General features: G+C 47.2%; 1 protein-coding gene across 9 annotated transcripts; it reads right to left on the minus strand.

The window, feature by feature from the left end:
• Nucleotides 1-1,359: 1,359 nt before the first annotated feature.
• On the minus strand, nucleotides 1,360-12,206 carry CIB4 (calcium and integrin binding family member 4). 9 transcript variants are annotated; one of them, XR_008618783.1, is made up of 4 exons: nucleotides 11,952-12,206; nucleotides 2,522-2,631; nucleotides 2,282-2,379; nucleotides 1,360-1,647 (listed from the first exon to the last, which is right to left on the minus strand). XR_008618783.1 is itself a non-coding variant. In XM_028497169.2 (4 exons), exons 1-3 carry the CDS (start codon nucleotides 12,145-12,147, stop codon nucleotides 2,344-2,346), a joined length of 342 nt encoding a protein of 113 aa, XP_028352970.1. In that variant the 5' UTR covers nucleotides 12,148-12,206; the 3' UTR covers nucleotides 1,360-1,696; nucleotides 2,301-2,343. The 9 variants fall into 9 exon arrangements, 4 of the variants coding, with proteins under 4 accessions (XP_028352970.1, XP_028352971.1, XP_028352973.1 ...); XR_003682454.2 differs by lacking the exon at nucleotides 11,952-12,206 and adding an exon at nucleotides 3,367-3,902 and having other exon boundaries at nucleotides 1,360-1,696; XM_028497169.2 differs by having other exon boundaries at nucleotides 1,360-1,696; nucleotides 2,301-2,379.
• Between the last annotated feature and the right edge of the window lie 6,815 nt (nucleotides 12,207-19,021).

Raw genomic sequence — 19,021 nt, forward strand, 5'->3', positions numbered from 1 at the left:
TGAATAAACAATATTCTAGAAGTGAGGGAGGGATGGGGACAAAGTCATTCTTCTAATCAGATTTCCCCCAGCGCCTGCAGGCGGTTGAATTCCTAGTTCCAGGGGTCCCCCTCAAGGCCGCCAGCGCAGGTATTTGGGGCCACATCAGCATCCCCAGAAGTGAATCCGAAAGGAGCTGAAAGAAAGAATACCATTAGCCACCTCGAGCCTGCAGTTGTAAAGTCCCCTCTAATTTCTGGGTTCACACCTCTTGTGTCCCTTTCTCTGAGTGATGGCCAGTTTGCAGCTCTCCCAAGCCAACTCAAAGCCTCCTTTGAGCAGCTCTAGAATGCAAAGGCTGTCAGAACCTAGTTGGTGCTGGAACCAGTGGAAAGAAATGGGAGAGATTCAAAGAAAAAACTCAAGGCAGACAGGATTCCAGCTCCAGTCATGTGCTGGGCTGTTATGGAGGAAGAGGAATTACCTGGGTTGCTGGGGGTGGTCCAAGTGTGGATCCTCTTTCAGAGTCTGCCCAGGCTAAGCCCTCTGGCAACCATGTTGGAATGGAGGGCCCTCTGCTCCGGCCAGGCAGTTGGAAGAGGGCTGGACACCTGCCTGGAGCTGGCCAATCAGATTGTCTGAGAATTTGGAGCCAGAGCTGAGGGACATTCACTGAGGGTCATTCCGAGGCAAATAGACATAAACTTGACCGCTGTGGAGGCCACATTTGGCCTCACGTCTGACAAAGCAGAGATTGCTGGTTGCACATAAAGCGAAGTCCAGAGTTGCTGAGGACAGAGGCAGAGACTCTGGGCCCCTGACCAGGTGCTCTCTGAGGTCTAGCTGTTTTTGTTCTTTTCTGATTGGTCTGTTGAACCATTTTGAGTGGGCATTCTTCCTTGCTCTCAAAATCACCTAGACTGAAGACCAAGGGCAGAATAGGGCCCAGGAGTAGCGGACACAGGCAAACAGATGCAGCTCAGCACGAGAAGATTGCCCTAAAAGGGCTGTTCCTCTTGAAATGGGCTGCCTTCAGCGGTGGTATGTTTCCCACAACTGGAAGGACCCAAATAAGACGTTTAGATACAGCCAGTATGGAGATGGCCGATTGCCTCAAAGGAGTTTGGACAGCTAACGACCATTAAGGCCCCTTTCCGCCTGACGGAAGGTTTGGAAATGCTTGAGCTCTTCTCTGAGCTCCATCACCAGCATCTTCATCCCCGCCGCTCCCCGCCCCCCCCCACATTTCCATGCCAATCCCCAGCTCCCAGTGACCACTGGAGGTTGTGGCAGCAGGGGAGCAGGACCAACAGCGGCAAGGGCAACTCCCCAGGTGTTGCCTGTAGAGGGACCGCACCTGAAGTCTGGACCACCCACATCGTTTGCAAAGCCTGGAAGCAATCTCCCCTTTGCCTTTTGAAACCCCACTCCCTGTCTCTTTCCAGGTTACCTCATTTCTCAGAAGCTCCAGTTTTGCTGATTCTGAAAGAATCTGCGAATTGCCCTGGAAACTCATGACCTCACTGGGAAGACCAAGGTGTCCCATTGGCCGAGGGAGACTGGGGGGGGGGGTGCCTTCTTGTCCCCCACGATGCTGGGCATTCCCCCCTCACTCCAGAACACCTTACTTCATGAAGTCTGGAGATTTGGCCATCGCGTGTTCAAACTCTGAGAAAGACAGCATGTTGTCATTGTCCAGATCTGACTCATTCAGGACCTGGACGGGGGTGCAGAGGAGCCAGAGAGCAGAGACTCAGAAAAGGAGATGGGGGCGCAGGCGTGGGGGGAGGCACCACGTGCTGAGCGCTACCGTAAGCCAAGCTCTCGCTGGGTGCTTAGCATCCCTGGAGTCCCCTGGGAGGCAGGTGCTCTATCCCTGCCCCAGACAAGGACACGGAGGTGCAGAGAGATGAGGTCATGTGCATGGCTGTCTGGGACCTTGTGGGCTGGTCTCATCGTGGGAAGAGTCCTCTTGGTGCCTCCAGGACAAACTTGGCAGTGAGAACGGGTGTGGGGTGATGGACAGGGTGACATCCCCCACCCGATCTTGTCACCCAGTCACAGGCAGGGGCTCTGCACTGCAAGGGGCTCAGTCAGGGTGGGGAGGCAGCGATGAGCCCTCATGGTTTTATCTGCCCCTAGTTCCCATCCAGACCAACATGTTCTCATGGTCTTAGGACAAATGGGTCCATGGCTGTCTTCATGTCCTGCCATACTTTGGACTGTCACTCTAGGACATCTGGGCGCTGTGCTGGAATAATGTGGGAGAGGGGATGTTGTGAAGTGTGCATCTGAGGCTGACCTGCCGTTGGCCCACCTGCCTGCAGTGGCTGCGGTGTTGCTGGGAGGGCCCCTTGGGGTGGGCTACTGATCTGGAGACCCAGGAAGGGAGTCATGATCCTGGAGGAAGGACAGAAAATTGGGAGTAGTTGCTTCCAGTGAGCACCCATCCCTCAGTGCCCCTCACCCCGCCTGCCATCAAGAGGCTTCGGGTGATAGCGGGGCCCACGCCAGCCACCATCCCGCAGCCCAGGGCACACACGTGGCTGGTGAGGTCGGTCAGCAGGTCCTCTGACACGTCGTCACTGTTGAGCAGTCGGAGGATGATCCTCTGCAGGTCCTCCTCGTCGATGAAGCCATTCTCATTGAAATCTGCAAAGAGGAGGCGGGGCGTGAGAGGAAGGGGGCTTCCTCGGCCTCCAGGAGTCCTGGGGCCATGGCACCAGCCAGGACCTACAGACTCCCAGAAGCCCCTGGGAGGCCCCGCAGAGCCCAACTATTACCAGGTGGGCCTAGAACCTGGGACTCAGGGAGACCTGGGCAGGCCTAAGGGGTGGGGCTCAGCAACGGCAGGGCAGGCTGCAGGCAAAGGTGGTGCTTAATAATAATAATAATAATAATAATAGGCATTGATTGGGTCTGTACTACCTGCTCAGACTTTTCCTGAGATCTTCACCTGTTTTAACTCACTGAATCTTCACAATTAACTTTTTATGAGTCTCGCTTTACCAAAGGGAAACTGAGGCACAGAGGGTTTTCTGGTTTGTCCACACAGCCAGGAAGTGGAAGGGCTGGCATTCAGACCTGGCTAGGCTGGTCCCCGGGTCCCACATCTACCATCATGCTGTGGAAATCCCAACCCTGGAACGTACAGGTCAGTATATCTTTTGGTGTCTAGGAGCTGGGCAGCAAGGAGGAGCAGGAAGCAGCCTGGCTTTGGAGCCAGAGGACCTGGGCACGAGTTCCTGCTCCTGTCACCCTGCATCAGGCACGGAGACGCACCAGGCTGGGTCCTGCCGACAAGGAGCTCCCAGGCTGGGTTGGGGTGCAGGGGAGACTGTCAGGTACCCGAGTGTCTTGGCTCCAGGAAGAGAGGAACAGGCATACCAAGGACCCCAAGCGTTTCCAGATGGGCGTGTTCTTGTCCGGTTGGGGTTGGGGGTGTGAACGAGGAAGACTTCTTGGAAGAAGAGGCATCAGAGAAGGACTAAATGGCTTGGGACTGCAGAGATGGCAATTGGAGGAGGTGTCAAGGTCAGGGTCACTGGGGACAGTGGCAGAGACCAGGTGATCAGTTAGTTTTGAGGGGAGTGGAGGCTTGGGAGAAGGTCAGGGGTTGTCTGGAAGGTGAGCCAAACTGCAAAGGGCCTTGAATGCCAGGATGAGACAATTGTACTGACATTCTTGACAGCCCTCCCCTGGGACACCCAACACAGAACCGCTCATCAGCCATGTAGTAAATGCAGTCAACTTAGGCAGGTACAATAATTACCACCATGACAAACAGAGGTGCCAGGCTATGGTCTAAGTGCTTTGTATTTCACTGCATTTAATTCTCATAACACAGATGCAGAAACTGAGACACACAGAGGTTAAATAACCATGTTTACTTCCTTAATCTCATTTCAGCCTATTACCTCATCAATACGCTGATGAATCCCAAATTTGTGTCTCCAGCCTGGGCTTCTCCCTGAACTCCAGGCTCATATATCCACCTGCGTTCCTGCCCTCACTACCTGGAGGACTAACAGTTCTCTTAAACTCAGCCTGTCCAAACCCAACTCCTGATATGCCCCCCTCCGCCCTGCCCCCTAACCTGCAGCACTCAGAGCTGCCCCTTGGCGAATGGGTAACTCTACCCTTCCAGTCTCTTGGCCAATCAGGTTGGAGTCATCCTTGACTGTCTTATCCCCTCCCAGCTCTAGCTCCAGAGGCAGTAAACCCAGCCTGAGGTCTTCTCCTCACTGCACTGCCTCCACCCTGGTCCAGCAACCATCACAGCTCTCTAAGACCCCACAGCAGCCTCCTAACCAGTTTCCCTGTTCTCAGTCTGCCCCCTTCAGTCTCTTCTCCACTCAGCAGCCAGAGTGGTCTTGTTCATCCTTCACAGCCTCCCATCTCAGCCAGAGGAAAGCCCGGTCCTGACAGTGAGCCCCGAGGTCCACCCTGCCCCCACTTTGCCTCTTTGCCATTCCTCCATCGAGCCAGGCACGCTCCTGCCTCAGGACCTTTGCACTGTGGTTTCCCCTTCCTGGAACACCCTCTCCCCAGAGTTCCTTTGGGTCTTTATTCAAATGCCAGCTTCCCCCCAGGGCACTGCTCAGAACCTGTCTAAAATTACACTTCCTGTCCCTTTCCATGCTTCATTTTCTCCCAACACCAAAGACTACCTAACACACTATATGTTTCACTTGTCAGCTCATTTATTTCCCTCCACCAGAACATAAATTCCACGAGGGCAGAAAGTTTTATCTTTTGGTCACTACTGTATTCCTGACTCTTAGAATAGTGCCTGGAACAGAGCAGGTGCTCAATAATTATTTGTTGAGTGAGTGAATGAATGAACCACCCAAGGTCACACATTGGTAAGCGATGGAAACAAGAGGAAACCCAGGAAGTCTGACTCTATGGTCAGTCTATGCTCTCAATCACTCATAACTCTAAAATGTCCAATTTTTAGCTGGGCCCAGAGTGGAGGAGTGCATTTGCTGATGTCATGGGATCCTTCTGTGGTAAAGCCAAGACTTTTGTCTCTGTTTCCCAAAGAAGGGTATGGATATGGAAGGTACAACTAAGCACCTAACCCCTTAAGCAGGTGGCTCTCCCCTGGCTGCATGTCGATCAGCCACAGGGACCGGAGGCTAAGGCCCAAGATGTTCATCTGAGTTCTCCCTGCCCAGCTCTGCTATGACACGCCATGGGTAATGGATCAGATCCGGTGGGGGGTGGTGAAGAGGGGCCAGCACTGGACGGGAGGGAGTGGGTCCCCGCAGTGACATTGCACTGCTGATGAGAGGCTCTGCAGCCTCTCGGAGGCTAAGGCCCAAGATGTTCATCTGAGTTCTCCCTGCCCAGCTCTGCTATGACACGCCATGGGTAATGGATCAGATCCGGTGGGGGGTGGTGAAGAGGGGCCAGCACTGGACGGGAGGGAGTGGGTCCCCGCAGTGACATTGCACTGCTGATGAGAGGCTCTGCAGCCTCTCCCTGAGCCCCTGCATTGCCCCCAGGAGTCCTGCTGGCCCAGCTCCCATATGCAGAGACTGCAGCAAAGCGACATGGCTTTGGTCCCAAGCCATCTGAAAACAGAATAATTTGCTGGAGTAAAATGTAGTCCTGGACAGTTCCCCTTCTTTGGTGGTGCAAGGGCAGAACAGCCTGGGAAAGGGCTGGGGGCAGGGAGCTCTAGGTTACTGGCCAGCCCATGTGGCCTCAGCAGCCTCATGACATGCGTCTGGCCACTCTGGGGAGAGGGGGGGTCTTCTTCTTGCTGTTTCCCAGCAACGAGGGAGATTAGAGAGCTGGTGGGCTCAGCCTTCATGTCCCCCCAAAAGCCTCTGACCATCATCATCCCAATCTCTCTGTCATGTTATTCCTTGCAATTTACAAAGTACTTTCACAAAAATTAGCTCATTTGGTTGAGTGAGGCAAGGCAGGCTTTCACCACTATTCCCAGGGCAACTGAGGCTGCCTCTTTGCCTCTCCCAGCCGCTAGCATTCCTGTGTCAGATCCTGGGAAGGTCTGGGAAGATCCGCTGCTTGTGCTCTGGCACCTGCCTGAGGGTCATTCACAACTGGTGGAAGCCGTGCTGAATGGAGCAGGAAAGCAGTGCTGGAATACTGGTCTCTGAAAGGTAGAAAGTCTCCCCAGAGGTGCTGAGAGAGGGGGATCGATCAGTTGGAGGCCAGGAGGGTCCCTCAAAGCAGAAACTGGAGCCCAGTAGGTATGTCCTGGTAGGTGTGGCTGGCCTGCTGGACTTGACCGAGAGCCATTCACCCCTTTCTTCTTCCTAACAGAATTGCAATTCTTGCTCACGATGACACCATGTCCAGCTTAAAATACTCAACCTTCCGGTCTCCTTTGTGGCTATGCGTGACCAGGTAACACGGTTCTGGCCAGTGAAGTTATGGCCATAGCTGCTGGGTGGAGCTTCCAAGAATGTTAAAGAGTAGACTTCATCTGTGCCTTTGAACGTCCATTTTGTCCTTATCCCCTCTCTCGTCCCTTTTTCTTCCTGCCTGGAATGACGAGATGCCTGTAGGCACAGAAAATATCTTGTGACTCTGAGGACAAAAGTCCCATTAAAGATGGGAGATTAGGAGGCTTGAAGGAGCCAGGCCCTTGGTTGCTTCCTGGAGCCATTACCTCAGCTCTGGACTACCTGAATCCAGGATTTTTTTTTTTTTTTAAACAGGGATGTTCTTACACATAACTAAGTGCAGCCCTAACTGATACAGTAGGTCAGAGCAGTAGTTCTCAAACTCTGCTGCACCTTACAATCACCCAGGGAGGACTTCCCTGGTGGCGCAGTGGTGAAGAATCTGCCTGCCAATGCAGGGGACATGGGTTCAAGCCCTGGTCCGGGAAGATCCTACATGCCGCGGAGCAAAGACGAAGCCTGTGCGCCACAACTACTGAGCCTGTGCTCTAGAGCCCGCAAGCCACAATTACTGAGCCCATGCGCCGCAACTACTGAAGCCTGTGCGCCTAGAGCCCGTGCTCTGCAACAAGAGAAGCCACCATGATGAAAGGCCCGCGCACCACAATGAAGAGTAGCCCCCCCTCACCACAACTAGAGAAAGCCTGCGTGCAGCAACAAAGACCCAACGCAGCCAGAAGTAAATAAATAAAATAAATAAATTTATATATATATAAAAAAGAATCACCCAGAGAGTTTTAGAAAAGCCCACCAACCAGGGCATACCCAACACCATTACATCAAATCTCTGCAGCTGGGATCCAAGCAACCATAGGCCTTAAAAACTGCAGAGGTAATCCCAGTGTATAGCCATGTTGGAGAACCAGTGGGTTAGAGCCATGCTTCTGAAACTTTAAGGTGCAGAGGAACCACCTGGGGGTCTTGTTAAAAGGCAGATTCTGATTCAGTAAGCGGAAGGTGAGGCCTGAAATTCTGCATTTCTAGCAAGCTCTCTGGCAACGTAGATGCTCCTGGTACATAGGCCACACTGCGTAATGAGGGGTTAGAACACTGAGTTAGGTCTTCAGACTTTGGCTAAGAACGATCATCAAGACCATCACCAACACCATCCTCTCCTTTCTTCCTCCTTCTCCTTACCCTTCTTTTTATTCCTCCTCTTCTTCCTTCACTGCTACCACTACCACATCAATTTATAGAGCAGCCATGACGGGCCAGGCACCAGGCTCAGAGATCACACATCCCGTCTCTAATCTTGCTGACAGCTCTGTGAGGTAACAAATCTTCTGAACCCGAAGAGAATTCAGATTTGCCGGAGTCTAGCTGATGAAGCCTTGGAGTTTATGAGTCCCTAGGCATCTATTTGCACTGCTGATTTGCATGAAGGCTCTGTGCTTTTTGTTTTTGTACTTGAGCTCAAGGAGGAAGGAAAATGCCCGAGGGGGCCCTGCAGAGAGGGTGGGGAGGAAGATACAAGGACAGTGCGGGGGACAGGGAGTGTCTGCTCCTCGATGTGACCTGAGGACCCTGTCTGACTTCTCAGGAGGAAAGGCATTCTCCCCATTCCTGAACTGAACACAACTGAGCTCCTGAGTCTTGAACAGCAAGAGAACCTGCTACTCTTCTAGTTCCCTGAAGGTTTGGGTGTTTTTGTTTGTTTAGCTCTAGAAACCACGGAAAGACAGCTGAGGCAGACATCTTTTGGAACATCTGCCCAGCCTACTCTTTACCATTTCTGAGCAGCATCTCCACCCCCAGTGGTTGGCCTCTGGAGCCATGTTTATTTATGTGACTCTGCTTCTTCTTGGTTGTGGTTTATTGGACAAGGTTGGTCCCCTAACCTAGGGGCAGCTGGATCCCTGGTTTGGCTGAGGCAATCAGCATCTCTTGAGAAAACAGAAGTGAGAAACAGAGATGCTTGTGGCTGCTCAGTCATAGTGAAGCCCGAAGGCCACGTGGAGGCCAGGGTGGTCATCTTTGGCCCATAGGCACAGAGGCATAAAAATCAGATCAGCAGAAAGAGAAGGCGCACAGAGAGAGGCAGAGATGAGAGTCCAGCCAGCAATAGAGAGAAAAGGAGAAAGTAGCTGCCTCGCTTCCTGACCACTTTCCAGCTGCATCCTAGGCTCTCGGGAGGCCTGCTTCACTTCTACCATGGGTTCCACACTGCTTATAGTGAACAAGCTCTAGTGCCCTCCTCCCCCCATGATCTGCACCTCTTGGCGTTCACGCTTTTGTATAATCCACATACCCCTCTTGTGTGGGTGGGCACTTACTTCTAAGCAATGAATTTGGCAACAGAGATGTCATTTCCTGATTACAATATGTTATATTGCCAGCAGACTGGCTCCAGAGACTCCCTAGCTGTCTTTCAAGAAGCAAGTGGCCTTGTTGGAAGGCCCATGTGACGAGGAACACAGGTCACCCTCTGGAAACTGAGGGCAGCCTTCAGCCAATAGCCAGAGAGAAGCCAGGGCGCTAAGTTCTGTAGACACAAGGAAATGAATTCTGCCTGCAACTGGAGTGAGCTGGTAAGTAGATTCATCCCCCGTCAAGCATTCTCTAGGCGAGCATGCAGGCCAGCCAAAGCCTTGACTGCAGCCTTGTGAAACGCTAAGGCGAGGACGTGACTAAGTTGTGTCCAGACTCTTAACCCACAGAAACTGTGAGATTATAAATATGTGTCATCTATAGCCACTAAGTTTGTGGTAACTTATTACACAGCGATGGAAAACTAATGTACTGCTCTTCATCTGTTGTCTTTAAAAAAATTTATTTATTTATTTATTTATTTTTGGCTGTGTTGGGTCTTCATTGCTGCACGTGGGCTTTCTCTAGTTGCGGCGAGCAGGGGCTACTCTTCATTGCAGTGCGCAGGTTTCTCATTGCACTGGCTTCTCTGGTTGTGGAGCACAGGTTCTAGGCACGTGGGCTTCAGTAGTTGCGGCTCGCAGGCTCTAGAACGCAGGCTCAGTAGTTGTGGCACACGGGCTTAGCTGTTCCACAGCATGTGGGATCTTCCCGGACCAGGGCTCAAACCCGTGTACCCTGCATTGGCAGGCGGATTCTTATCCACTGCGTCACCAAGGAAGCCCGCATCTGATGCCTTTTACACAGGTAGATTCCTGTTACTTACAACCTGAAGAGAGCACGCAGCCTGGGCCAGCATTTTCCACCCAGAAGAGCTGCTCCATCCAGAAGAGTACTGACAGAAGACAGAAGAGGCTAGAGATAGCACAGCGTGTGCTCTGTGGTGGAAGGCCTGACAGGGGGTAGCACAGCTCGTGAACCAGAACTCCTTGAATACCTTGGAAATGCCCTGGGGACTCCCAGCAATAGGTGGGGGGCGGTAAACAAGGAGGGAGACTAGTGGATGGGGGTGGGGACTGCTAAGCCAGCTGAATTTGGGTATGTGATTTCACTTGTACTCACCCTGCTTGATGTTCATTGTAAATGTGTGTCATCAGATTTAGGACATTTGGGGCCATTATTGCTTCAAATATCTTTTCTGCCCTGTTCATTCTCTCCTCTCCTTCTGAGACTCCAGTTAAATATATGTTAGAACTTCCTGTTGTCCAGCATGTCCCTCAGGCTCTGTTCCTTTTTTCTCTTCATATTTTTTTTCTCTCTGTTCTTCAGATTGGATTATATTTCTATTGATCTCTATCTTCAGGTTTACTGACTCTTTCCTCTGTCATCTTGATTCTCCTGCTAAGCCCATCCAGTGGATTTTTATTTCAGATATTTTATTTTTGAGTTCTGTATTTTCCATTTGATTCTTTCTTATAGTTTCTATTTTTCTGCTGAGAATTCCTATCTTTCCATTCATCAGGAGCATATTTTCTCTTACATCATTGGGCATGATTATAATAACTGTTCAAAGATACTTATCAGCTAATTCCAACATCTGGGATGTTGGAATCAGTCCCCATTCTTGAGAATGAATCATTAAAAAAAATTTAATATATTGAATAATTTTGGATTGTATCTTAGTCATTATAAATGCTTTATGTGGAAACTCTGGATTCTGTTATATTCTTCCAAAGAGTGCTGTATTTTTGATTCTACTGGGCAACTGATTGGACTTAAACTGCAGACCCTGTCACACAGGGACCTTGTTAAAATGCAGTGGCAGCTCAAATCTCCATTCAGTTCTTTTATCCTTATCTGAGTTGCTTTGAGTCTGCCCTGGTATATATGGTTTAGAGGTCAGAATGAGATTTGTTCATAGTTTTTACACAAAATTTGGCTCCCTTCTTCTGGATTTCTTTCATGGACTCTCCCCTCTTTTCACTTTGAAGGGGAAAAGTGCCCCAAACTCTCTGATTCTTCAAGTCAGAAAGAGATCAGGGTTTCTATCAGTCCATGATGCCACTTACTGAAGCTCACCTTCAGGCTAAAAAAGTAAAAAACTAAAAGGGGGAGAACCATTCAGTACCATTTCCTTTTTTCAAGTGTCAACTCTCTGCTTCTGGTTGCTTTCTAGTGTCATCAGGTAGTTGATATTTATATTTTGTTTAGAGTTTATAGTAGCTATCTGCAGAAGTGACAGTATGATAGGAGCTTACTCAGCTTTTCTCAGCAGGGGAACCTGTGATTTCATTTGAGTTTACTGAATACTAAGCTTGAGAACCTATCAGATACAAAAATATCATTAAGCCCTTTTTACAGATGGGAACACTGAGCTCTCATAAGTCCATCTGGTTTAAAACTCCTCCACCCCATTCTATCCAACTCCACTTGGGTGAGGCAGGAATAAGCTGGTGTCCACCAGGTGGAGACCGAGGGGGAGCTGACAGAAAAAGAAGGCAGGTGAGATGCCAAACTATACAAACCTAAATGTGCAAGTCCTTTGGGCCAAGGATTTGTCATGATGAGCTTGAAGCCTTGCATGTGGTCTGTTTGAAGGCTTTGTTTCTTTCCTTTTGGTCCCTTTTGAGAATTTCAGGGATCCTGGATGTGCTAAGTGTTCGTGAGGAAGGGTTCGTGAAACTGGTGAAGAGCAGAAATTTAGCGGAGCCTTGTGGGTCCCAGACAAGATCAGAAACAAAAAATGTCATAGGACCTCAGAGATGATCTCAACCCCCTCATTTTTAAGATGAGGAAACTGAGGCCCTAAAAATTAAAATGATTTGTCCAAGATTTCTTAGCTATTTAGTGGCTGAACTAGTTTCAGTGTTTAAATCTCTTAACTTCTTCAAAATAAACATAACTCCTTCATACCCATATATAGTCCTCTCTTTCTCTCTCTTTCTCTCTCTCTCTCTCTCTGGCCTGCCCACACTATGGTCATGAAATATCAACACCGATGACTCCATTTGCCTCTGATGGCAAGGAGGGGAAGTCATCAATCCATGAGAGTAGTACTCCTCAACCATTAAAAAAAATCTACAGCACTTGAGAAGCATAGTACCCATAAATACTCAAGTAAACCCCAACTAACATCATCACACCAATGTATTGACGTCGATGGATTCCAGTTGCGGTATTTATTCTATGGCAATTGTCCCACCACTCAATCCCCACAGCACCCACCGTAAATGCGGAAGGCGTACTCGATCTTCAAGCTGGGGCAGGCCTGCTCGCTGAACACAGATGCCATGCCCAGCACATCCTCGAAGGAGAACACATCGTTGTGGGAGAACACTCTGCAGATTCGGTCTCTGAAAGGGTTGACCTGTGGGTGGGGAGGAGGAGAAAGAGGAGGGAGGCTTATCAATGTCAGGTTCATGCCTCCCTGGGTCTTGTTAATCTATCAGAAGCACAGTGTCCTGGGTTTGAGAAGAAAACAATAACAACAACCTAAATATTGGAGTAGATGTTGGGTCAATAAGCCAGGACCGCGGTCACGATGGAGGGTACCTGGGCTGAAGGACCACGCCTAACACCACTATCTCCACTGTCATCTCCTCCTGCACGTACATTCCACAGGCTCATTTTTTGGTTGTTATTCTTTTTTATGCTTATTAATTTTGTATGTAAAATTTGGGAAATACCCCCCCCAAAGTATTAAAAATGGGATAAAAATTGTATATAATTCACTCTCCAGAGTTACCTACTATCAACATACTGATGTAGAAGTCAGACAGACCCAGGTTTCAGTCCTGGCTTCACTATTTACTAGTGATTATTTTACGTAATCTCCAGAGCCTAAGATTTCTCATCTACAAGATAGGGTGGGATAATACTATACCTACTTAATAGGTTTGTTGCGAGGATTAAATAGGATAGGTTTAAAATTGCACGATGACTAATAAATAACACTCAACAGATGGTAGCTGTAAGTTGTTATATAACGTCTACAGATATTATAATTTGCACAGCAATTTTCATTTTTAAACCAACTAGTTCTCAAATTCGAGTCCCAAATGAGTAAGGGTCATGTGAGTTTAGAAACTCTGATTCCCCTAAACTGGGCCTGGCCAGGGTCATTCATGAGCTGGCCCTTCTGAGCTGGTACCACAAGGTTCTAAGCAAACACCCCAGCCACTTCTCAACCCGTTCAGAGGCAGCTCGCTAAGGCCACCTTGCTACTCTCCATCCAGCCCCCAGGAATGGGCAGGTGGGGTGGGCTGTGGGTTAGAAGGGATGGGCAGATCTAATGAGAGTTAAAGTCACAGAACAAGCTTGGAAATATTTTAAAGTAGCAGGTCCGTCTTTGGCATCCTCCTCCTGCTTTCTGTGTCTCTAATCCACCCCCACCTGCTGAGATTCCTTGGCCCACAATTGCTCAGGGGCCCAGCCCGTGCCTGCTCTAAACTCACCCCGCCTGCTGGCAGGCCTTACCAGAGCCCAGCTCTGTTCTGGTGTTCCGAAACGACCCCTGATCCCTCCCTTCTCACCAACGAAATTCCTTTTCCTTAGATGCATCTCAGCTAAGGAAGCTATTTGATTCTGCAAATTCACACAGCAGTTCCTCAGTATTCCAAATTTTTAGTTAGTTGAAACAAATCTTTAGTTGATTTTTCTAGTCCCCTTTCACTGACAAGGTATTTCTTCAAGGCTCCAGGCTTCATGCAAAAGGATTAGCTCCACTGCACACACGGCCCTATCACCTCCCTCACTAAACCCCGTCCCCAGCCTCTCTGAGCCCCTGTCCTGTCTATCACTCCTTAGGGCTGCCCTAGCTTCAGCCAACGCTTCGTTCTCTGGTTTTGATGTCTCCATTTTGGGGTCATGAAAATTTCTCTTTCATTTCTTTTGAACTCAGCTACAATGTTAAAATCTATGGTTTAATTTTATTTGGTATTCCTATATATTTGAGAAGGGAGAGAGGACATTCTGAATCACCTCAAGTGGCTGTGTAGTTCTCAAACCTTAGTGAGCATACAGGTTATCTGAGGTCCTTCTTAAAAACATGAATTGTAACTCCCACCCTCAAAGATCCTGATTTAGAAGGTCTGGGGTGTAGCCCAATGTTATGGATTGAACTGTGGCTCCCCCCAAATTTATATGTTGAAGTCCTGATCCCCAGTACCTCAGAATGTGACCTCATTTGGAAATAGGGTCGTTGTAGACGTGATTAGTTAAGATGAGGGTATATGAAGTAGGGTGGGCCCCGCATCCAATATGAATGGCGTCCTTATAAAAGGGGAAATTTAGATACAGAGACAGGCACTCAGGGAGAACACCACATGAAGATGAAGGCAGAGATCGGGGTGACACGTGTACAAGCCAAGGAATGCCAAAGATTGCCAGAAAGCTACCAGAAGCTAGGAGAGAGGCATGGAAAAGATTCTTCCTCACAGCCCTCAGAAGGAACTAACCCTGCAGACACCTTGATCTCAGGCTTCCAGCCTCCAGAACTGTGAGACAGTAAATTTCTGTTGTTTAATCTACATAGTTGTGATACTTTGTTATGGCAGCCTTAGTACACCTAGGAATCTTCACTATAGGTAAGATTCTCAGGTGACAGGATTAATCCCATATATATCTACATATACACATATATGTTTGAGGAGTGGCCAGGGTCCAGGAGAATCCAGGCTGCCCCTTTAGATCTTCCAGACCAGCTCCTATCTCCTCCATCTTTTAACCTCCACCTCCCCTAGAAAAGCTTGGTTTGCCTGCTTCAAATGAATCCTGCTAAGGGCAGTCTTCTGTGATGTGTTCCACCTAGCTAAGTGCCTTTACAGATTACTTTGCCAAATTTTAACTAAATTAACGCTCACAAATGGATAGGTGGCTTAACAAGATTCCTGCAAGGAAACCACAATTGAAGATAATGCTCATAATGCATACGCAAGTGAACAAGAAAATGTCAGGGCAGATGTGAGTTCTTCTCTGTGAGGTAGAAACAATGAGAATTCAATCAGACATAATGAGAAGTCCTAGCTCCAGTTCTCTTTTCCTGCATCAGACAGGTGCAAGGCGGGTCAACAAGCTCACTGCCTAAGCGTCTATCCAACCACTGAACGAGATACCAATCTTCCCTTCCCTCGGGGCGGCCCCACTACTTGGCTTTGCTGGGAGTGATAGGGGAGGGGAGAATAATTACCAGGAAATCAATTCATGCCCCTTTAGACCCATGTCACGTGACTGTTATCCCCCTGCGTGCGCGCGCACGCGCGCGCGCACACACACACACACACACACACACACACACACTTGTTTCACAGAGATTGGGAAGCCAGCTGTTGGTGTGGAACCTGCTGGTAGCAAGAACAGTACATGAACAGAACATGGTGACCACAGATTCTGTTGGAAGATGCAGAGAAAATCCTGCTGAAGGTGTACAGAAATATGCAGTAGAGCAAAATTCACACTGTGGAAAATTTGCTGAAGAGTTGAAGAAAAGTACAGCTGTTTCTAACATGGTTTCCCTGGATTCTGTTTCAATAATGAAACACATGAAGAACCACATTTCTGTGAGTCACTAAAGGAAAGAGGCAATGTAGACTGAACAGTACATTACTTCCTTAATAAAGACACCACTTATGGGAAAATTTGCCTGAGTGTAATCACTGATGGAGTGGCTGCTTCCTGATGAAAATGGATTCTGGGTAAGGGTGCAAGGATGTTGATACATGTGTAATTACTCCCTGCATCATTTCCTTCAGGCTACTGTAGCCAAGAACTTAGATCCAGAAGTACAGGAGTGCTGTAGGATGCATTGATGTGATTGGTTTTTTTTAAAAGAGTTTAAAATATAGTAAAACATAAAATGATTTGTAATCAGAAAGAAAGTGACTATGAAAATCTTTTGAACCACACGGAGGTTTGCTGCTTATCTATTGGCAGAGCACTTAAAATAGCCATCAAACATAAAGAGGATTTATTCTTGTACAAAAAGACAAGAGTTCTAAATTTGCTGAGCTTTTTATGATGACAAGTGGCTGTTGACAGTTTGCTACTTCAGAGATATCCACCAAAATATGAATTCAAATTCTTCTGACTCTTCAAGGTAAAGGTGACTTATTTTAACAGTGAGTGAGAAAGTATTTGATTTTCCAAAGAAACTCATGCTTTGGAGAGAATGTTTTGAAAATGAGATTTTTGTTGTTGAAAACATGTGATCTCACCTATAAAGATGCTTCTATCTGCACACCTGAAAAATATTAAAAACAGATTTTTCTAATCTTTGAAAATGGTCCAAATGAAGAGTGGATTTTGAGTCCATTTGTTAAAAATATAAAAACGCAATGCTTTCCACTTATCTTGTAGGAGCCGCTGACTAATGTAATGGAAGATGGACATCTGCTAGCTTAATTTCAATCAAAAGCCTTTAATTGGTGGATGGGATTGAAAATAAGTACCATAATTTAATAGAGCGAATGATATATCTCTTCTCTTTGGATCAACTACAACAGCCATTGAAAACAAACTCAGCTAGACCAGATTTCTAAACGGCTCTATCTCAAAGGGTTAAAGCAAGATTTCAAAGAGAAATGAAGCATATTCAATCATATTGCTTTCCCTGACACTGTTGTTATTAATTATAAGCAAACAATAAAATTATGAAAGGAGGACATTTTGTTATATTAAATAAAGGAGAATTTATGTAAAAAATATTTTATGTAATCTTTAATTTTAACTTTTTATTTTGCATGTTTATTTCATAATGTATTAGTATTGTAGTAAAGGTATAGAGTTTATAAGTGAATATATGCATATTATGGGTGCATGCTCCATATTTTTTTATTGCTGGGAATGCGTGATCAAAAACGTCTGGAGGTTTCTGATCTAGACTAACCCCCTCATGTCACAGATGTGGAAATGAGGACCTGGGTGGGGGAGCTGACTTGCCCAAGGTCATTCAGCAAGCGAGTGGGAGCCCAGGACCCAGGTCTTCTGAACCTGCCTGGTACTGCGCCCACCTCAGTGCCCTGCGCCACATAACTATCAAAAGAGAAAGGTGGTGATGAGGCCAAGCACATGACCTGAAAAACCTTTTTTGACAAGAAGCGCAAAAATGGAGCCCAGACTGAAGTCAAAGAAGTGGCCCCTGGCCTCTGAGAGCTCTAGGGTGACAGGAGCAAACGCTGAAGGAGGGAGAAGCCCAGAGGGGAAGGGGAAGGGGAAGGCAGCATGGGGCCATCAGGCTGGGGAATGGTGGAGGAGCCAGAGTGAGGAGCAGGGCAGGTATTGGCTGCAGGGCTAGGCCCGGAGCTGTGTCCGGGCCCTGGAGGCTGGGGTGACCGGTCTAGTGCTCTGTGAGGCCCGGCGGGCACCTGCCAGGAGAGTGTCCCAAGCCTGTCTCTGGTCCAACAAAGGCAAGTTCCCTCCCCCCAGGTTTCCTGCCGCTCGCTTCCCAGAGGGAGATCCCAAGGTGCAGACTGCCCTTGTGACCAGGTGTCCCTGGCACACATGCAACTCCCTGCAGAGGGCTGCTGATGGTGTTGCAGGGAGAGTTTCTAAGGGCCCAGGGGAGGCTGCCTCTGTGCCTCTCCCATCTCTCCACCCGGAGCCAAGTGCCAGCTCAGCCAGAGTCCTCCGGTCCAGCCCAGCCATCAGCAGACAGAAGAACAGCTGGAAAGAGGCAGGAAAGGGAACAAGGCTCATTAAAGAGCACGGTTCCAGTTTACAGTATTCCAGAGTTTTGTTGCTATTACTTTAATAATCTGAAATCTGAACCAATAAAATTTGAGACCCATCCAGAGAGTTATAGTCTGCATAAAATTTCACACTCATTTAGAAGTCTTCAATCCTCCAGAGGAGGACGATGACAATTGACAAACTAAGGCTTCCGTTTCAAGAATAACATATACCCTGGCGTGAAGGTGTTCTGAACAAGGGAATATAAACACGTCAGTATAGAAATTTATACAGGTAACGGTAGTGCAATCCCCATCTAGGCATGACAAAACTAAAGAAGGCGAAAATAAACCCCAAATTCTGGGGATATTTTTGGAAACACAAACTACAGTTTGTAAATAAAAAGATTTCAGTCCCTGCCAAAAAAACTAAGTTTTTTCAAAAAGGTCTTCTCAAAGTTATCGAACAAGAGATTTGATCTGAAGATGAAAGTCAGAGGGAAAATATTTGGACTTAGCTTAAAAACATCTCCTCACCATTTCTCCAGCAAGTGCATAGTCAAAAAGAGCTCTTTACAGTTGCTGGAAAAAATTCACACAAAAATATGCTAGCGACGTCATTTTTAGTTTAATTTTTTAAGTAGTTTAATTTTTAAGATCTCATTTTTTTAAAAAAAGATCAAACAGTATTTATTATTTCATTTAATATTTCTCACTGATAATTAAACTTTCTTAATTTTTAGTGTTTGGTTTTTTGAATAATGCTTTACTTTTTGCTCATTTTGTCTGCTACCTACTCTTTTAAAAATGATATGCTTTCTCTAATGATTAATGATGCTGAGCATTCTTTCATGTGTTTGTTGGCAATCTGTATATCTTCTTTGGAGAAATGTCTATTTAGGTCTTCTGCCCATTTTTGGATTGGGTTGTTTGTTTTTTTGTTATTGAGCTGCATGAGTTGCTTATAAATTTTGGAGATTAATCCTTTGTCAGTTGCTTCATTTGCAAATATTTTCTCCCATTCCGAGGGTTGTCTTTTGGTCTTGTTTATGGTATCCTTTGCTGTGCAAAAGCTTTTAAGTTTCATTAGGTCCCATTTGTTTATTTTTGTTTTTATTTCCATTTCTCTAGGAGGTGGGTCAAAAAGGATCTTGCGGTCATTTATGTCATAGAGTGTTCTGCCTATGTTTTCCTCTAAGAGTTTGATAGTGTCTGGCCTTACATGTAGGTCTTTAACCCATTTTGAGTTTATTCTTGTGTGTGGTGTTAGGGAGTGTTCTAATTTCATACTTTTACATGTAGCTGTCCAGTTTTCCCAGCACCACTTATTGAAGAGGCTGTCTTTTCTCCACTGTGCAATAAGTGGTGCTGGGAAAACTGGACAGCTACATGTAAAAGTATGAAATTAGAACACTCCCTAATACCATACACAAAAATAAGCTCAAAATGGGTTAAAGACCTAAATGTACAATGAGATATCATCTCACACCAGTCAGAATGGCCATCATCAAAAAATCTAGAAACAATAAATGCTGGAGAGGGTGTGGAGAAAAGGGAACACTCTTGCACTGTGGGTGGGAATGTAAATTGATACAGCCACTATGGAGAACAGTATGGAGGTTCCTTAAAAAA

The sequence above is a fragment of the Physeter macrocephalus genome, chromosome 12 (genome assembly GCF_002837175.3).
Source record: "Physeter macrocephalus isolate SW-GA chromosome 12, ASM283717v5, whole genome shotgun sequence".
NCBI classification, from domain to species: domain Eukaryota; kingdom Metazoa; phylum Chordata; class Mammalia; order Artiodactyla; family Physeteridae; genus Physeter; species Physeter macrocephalus.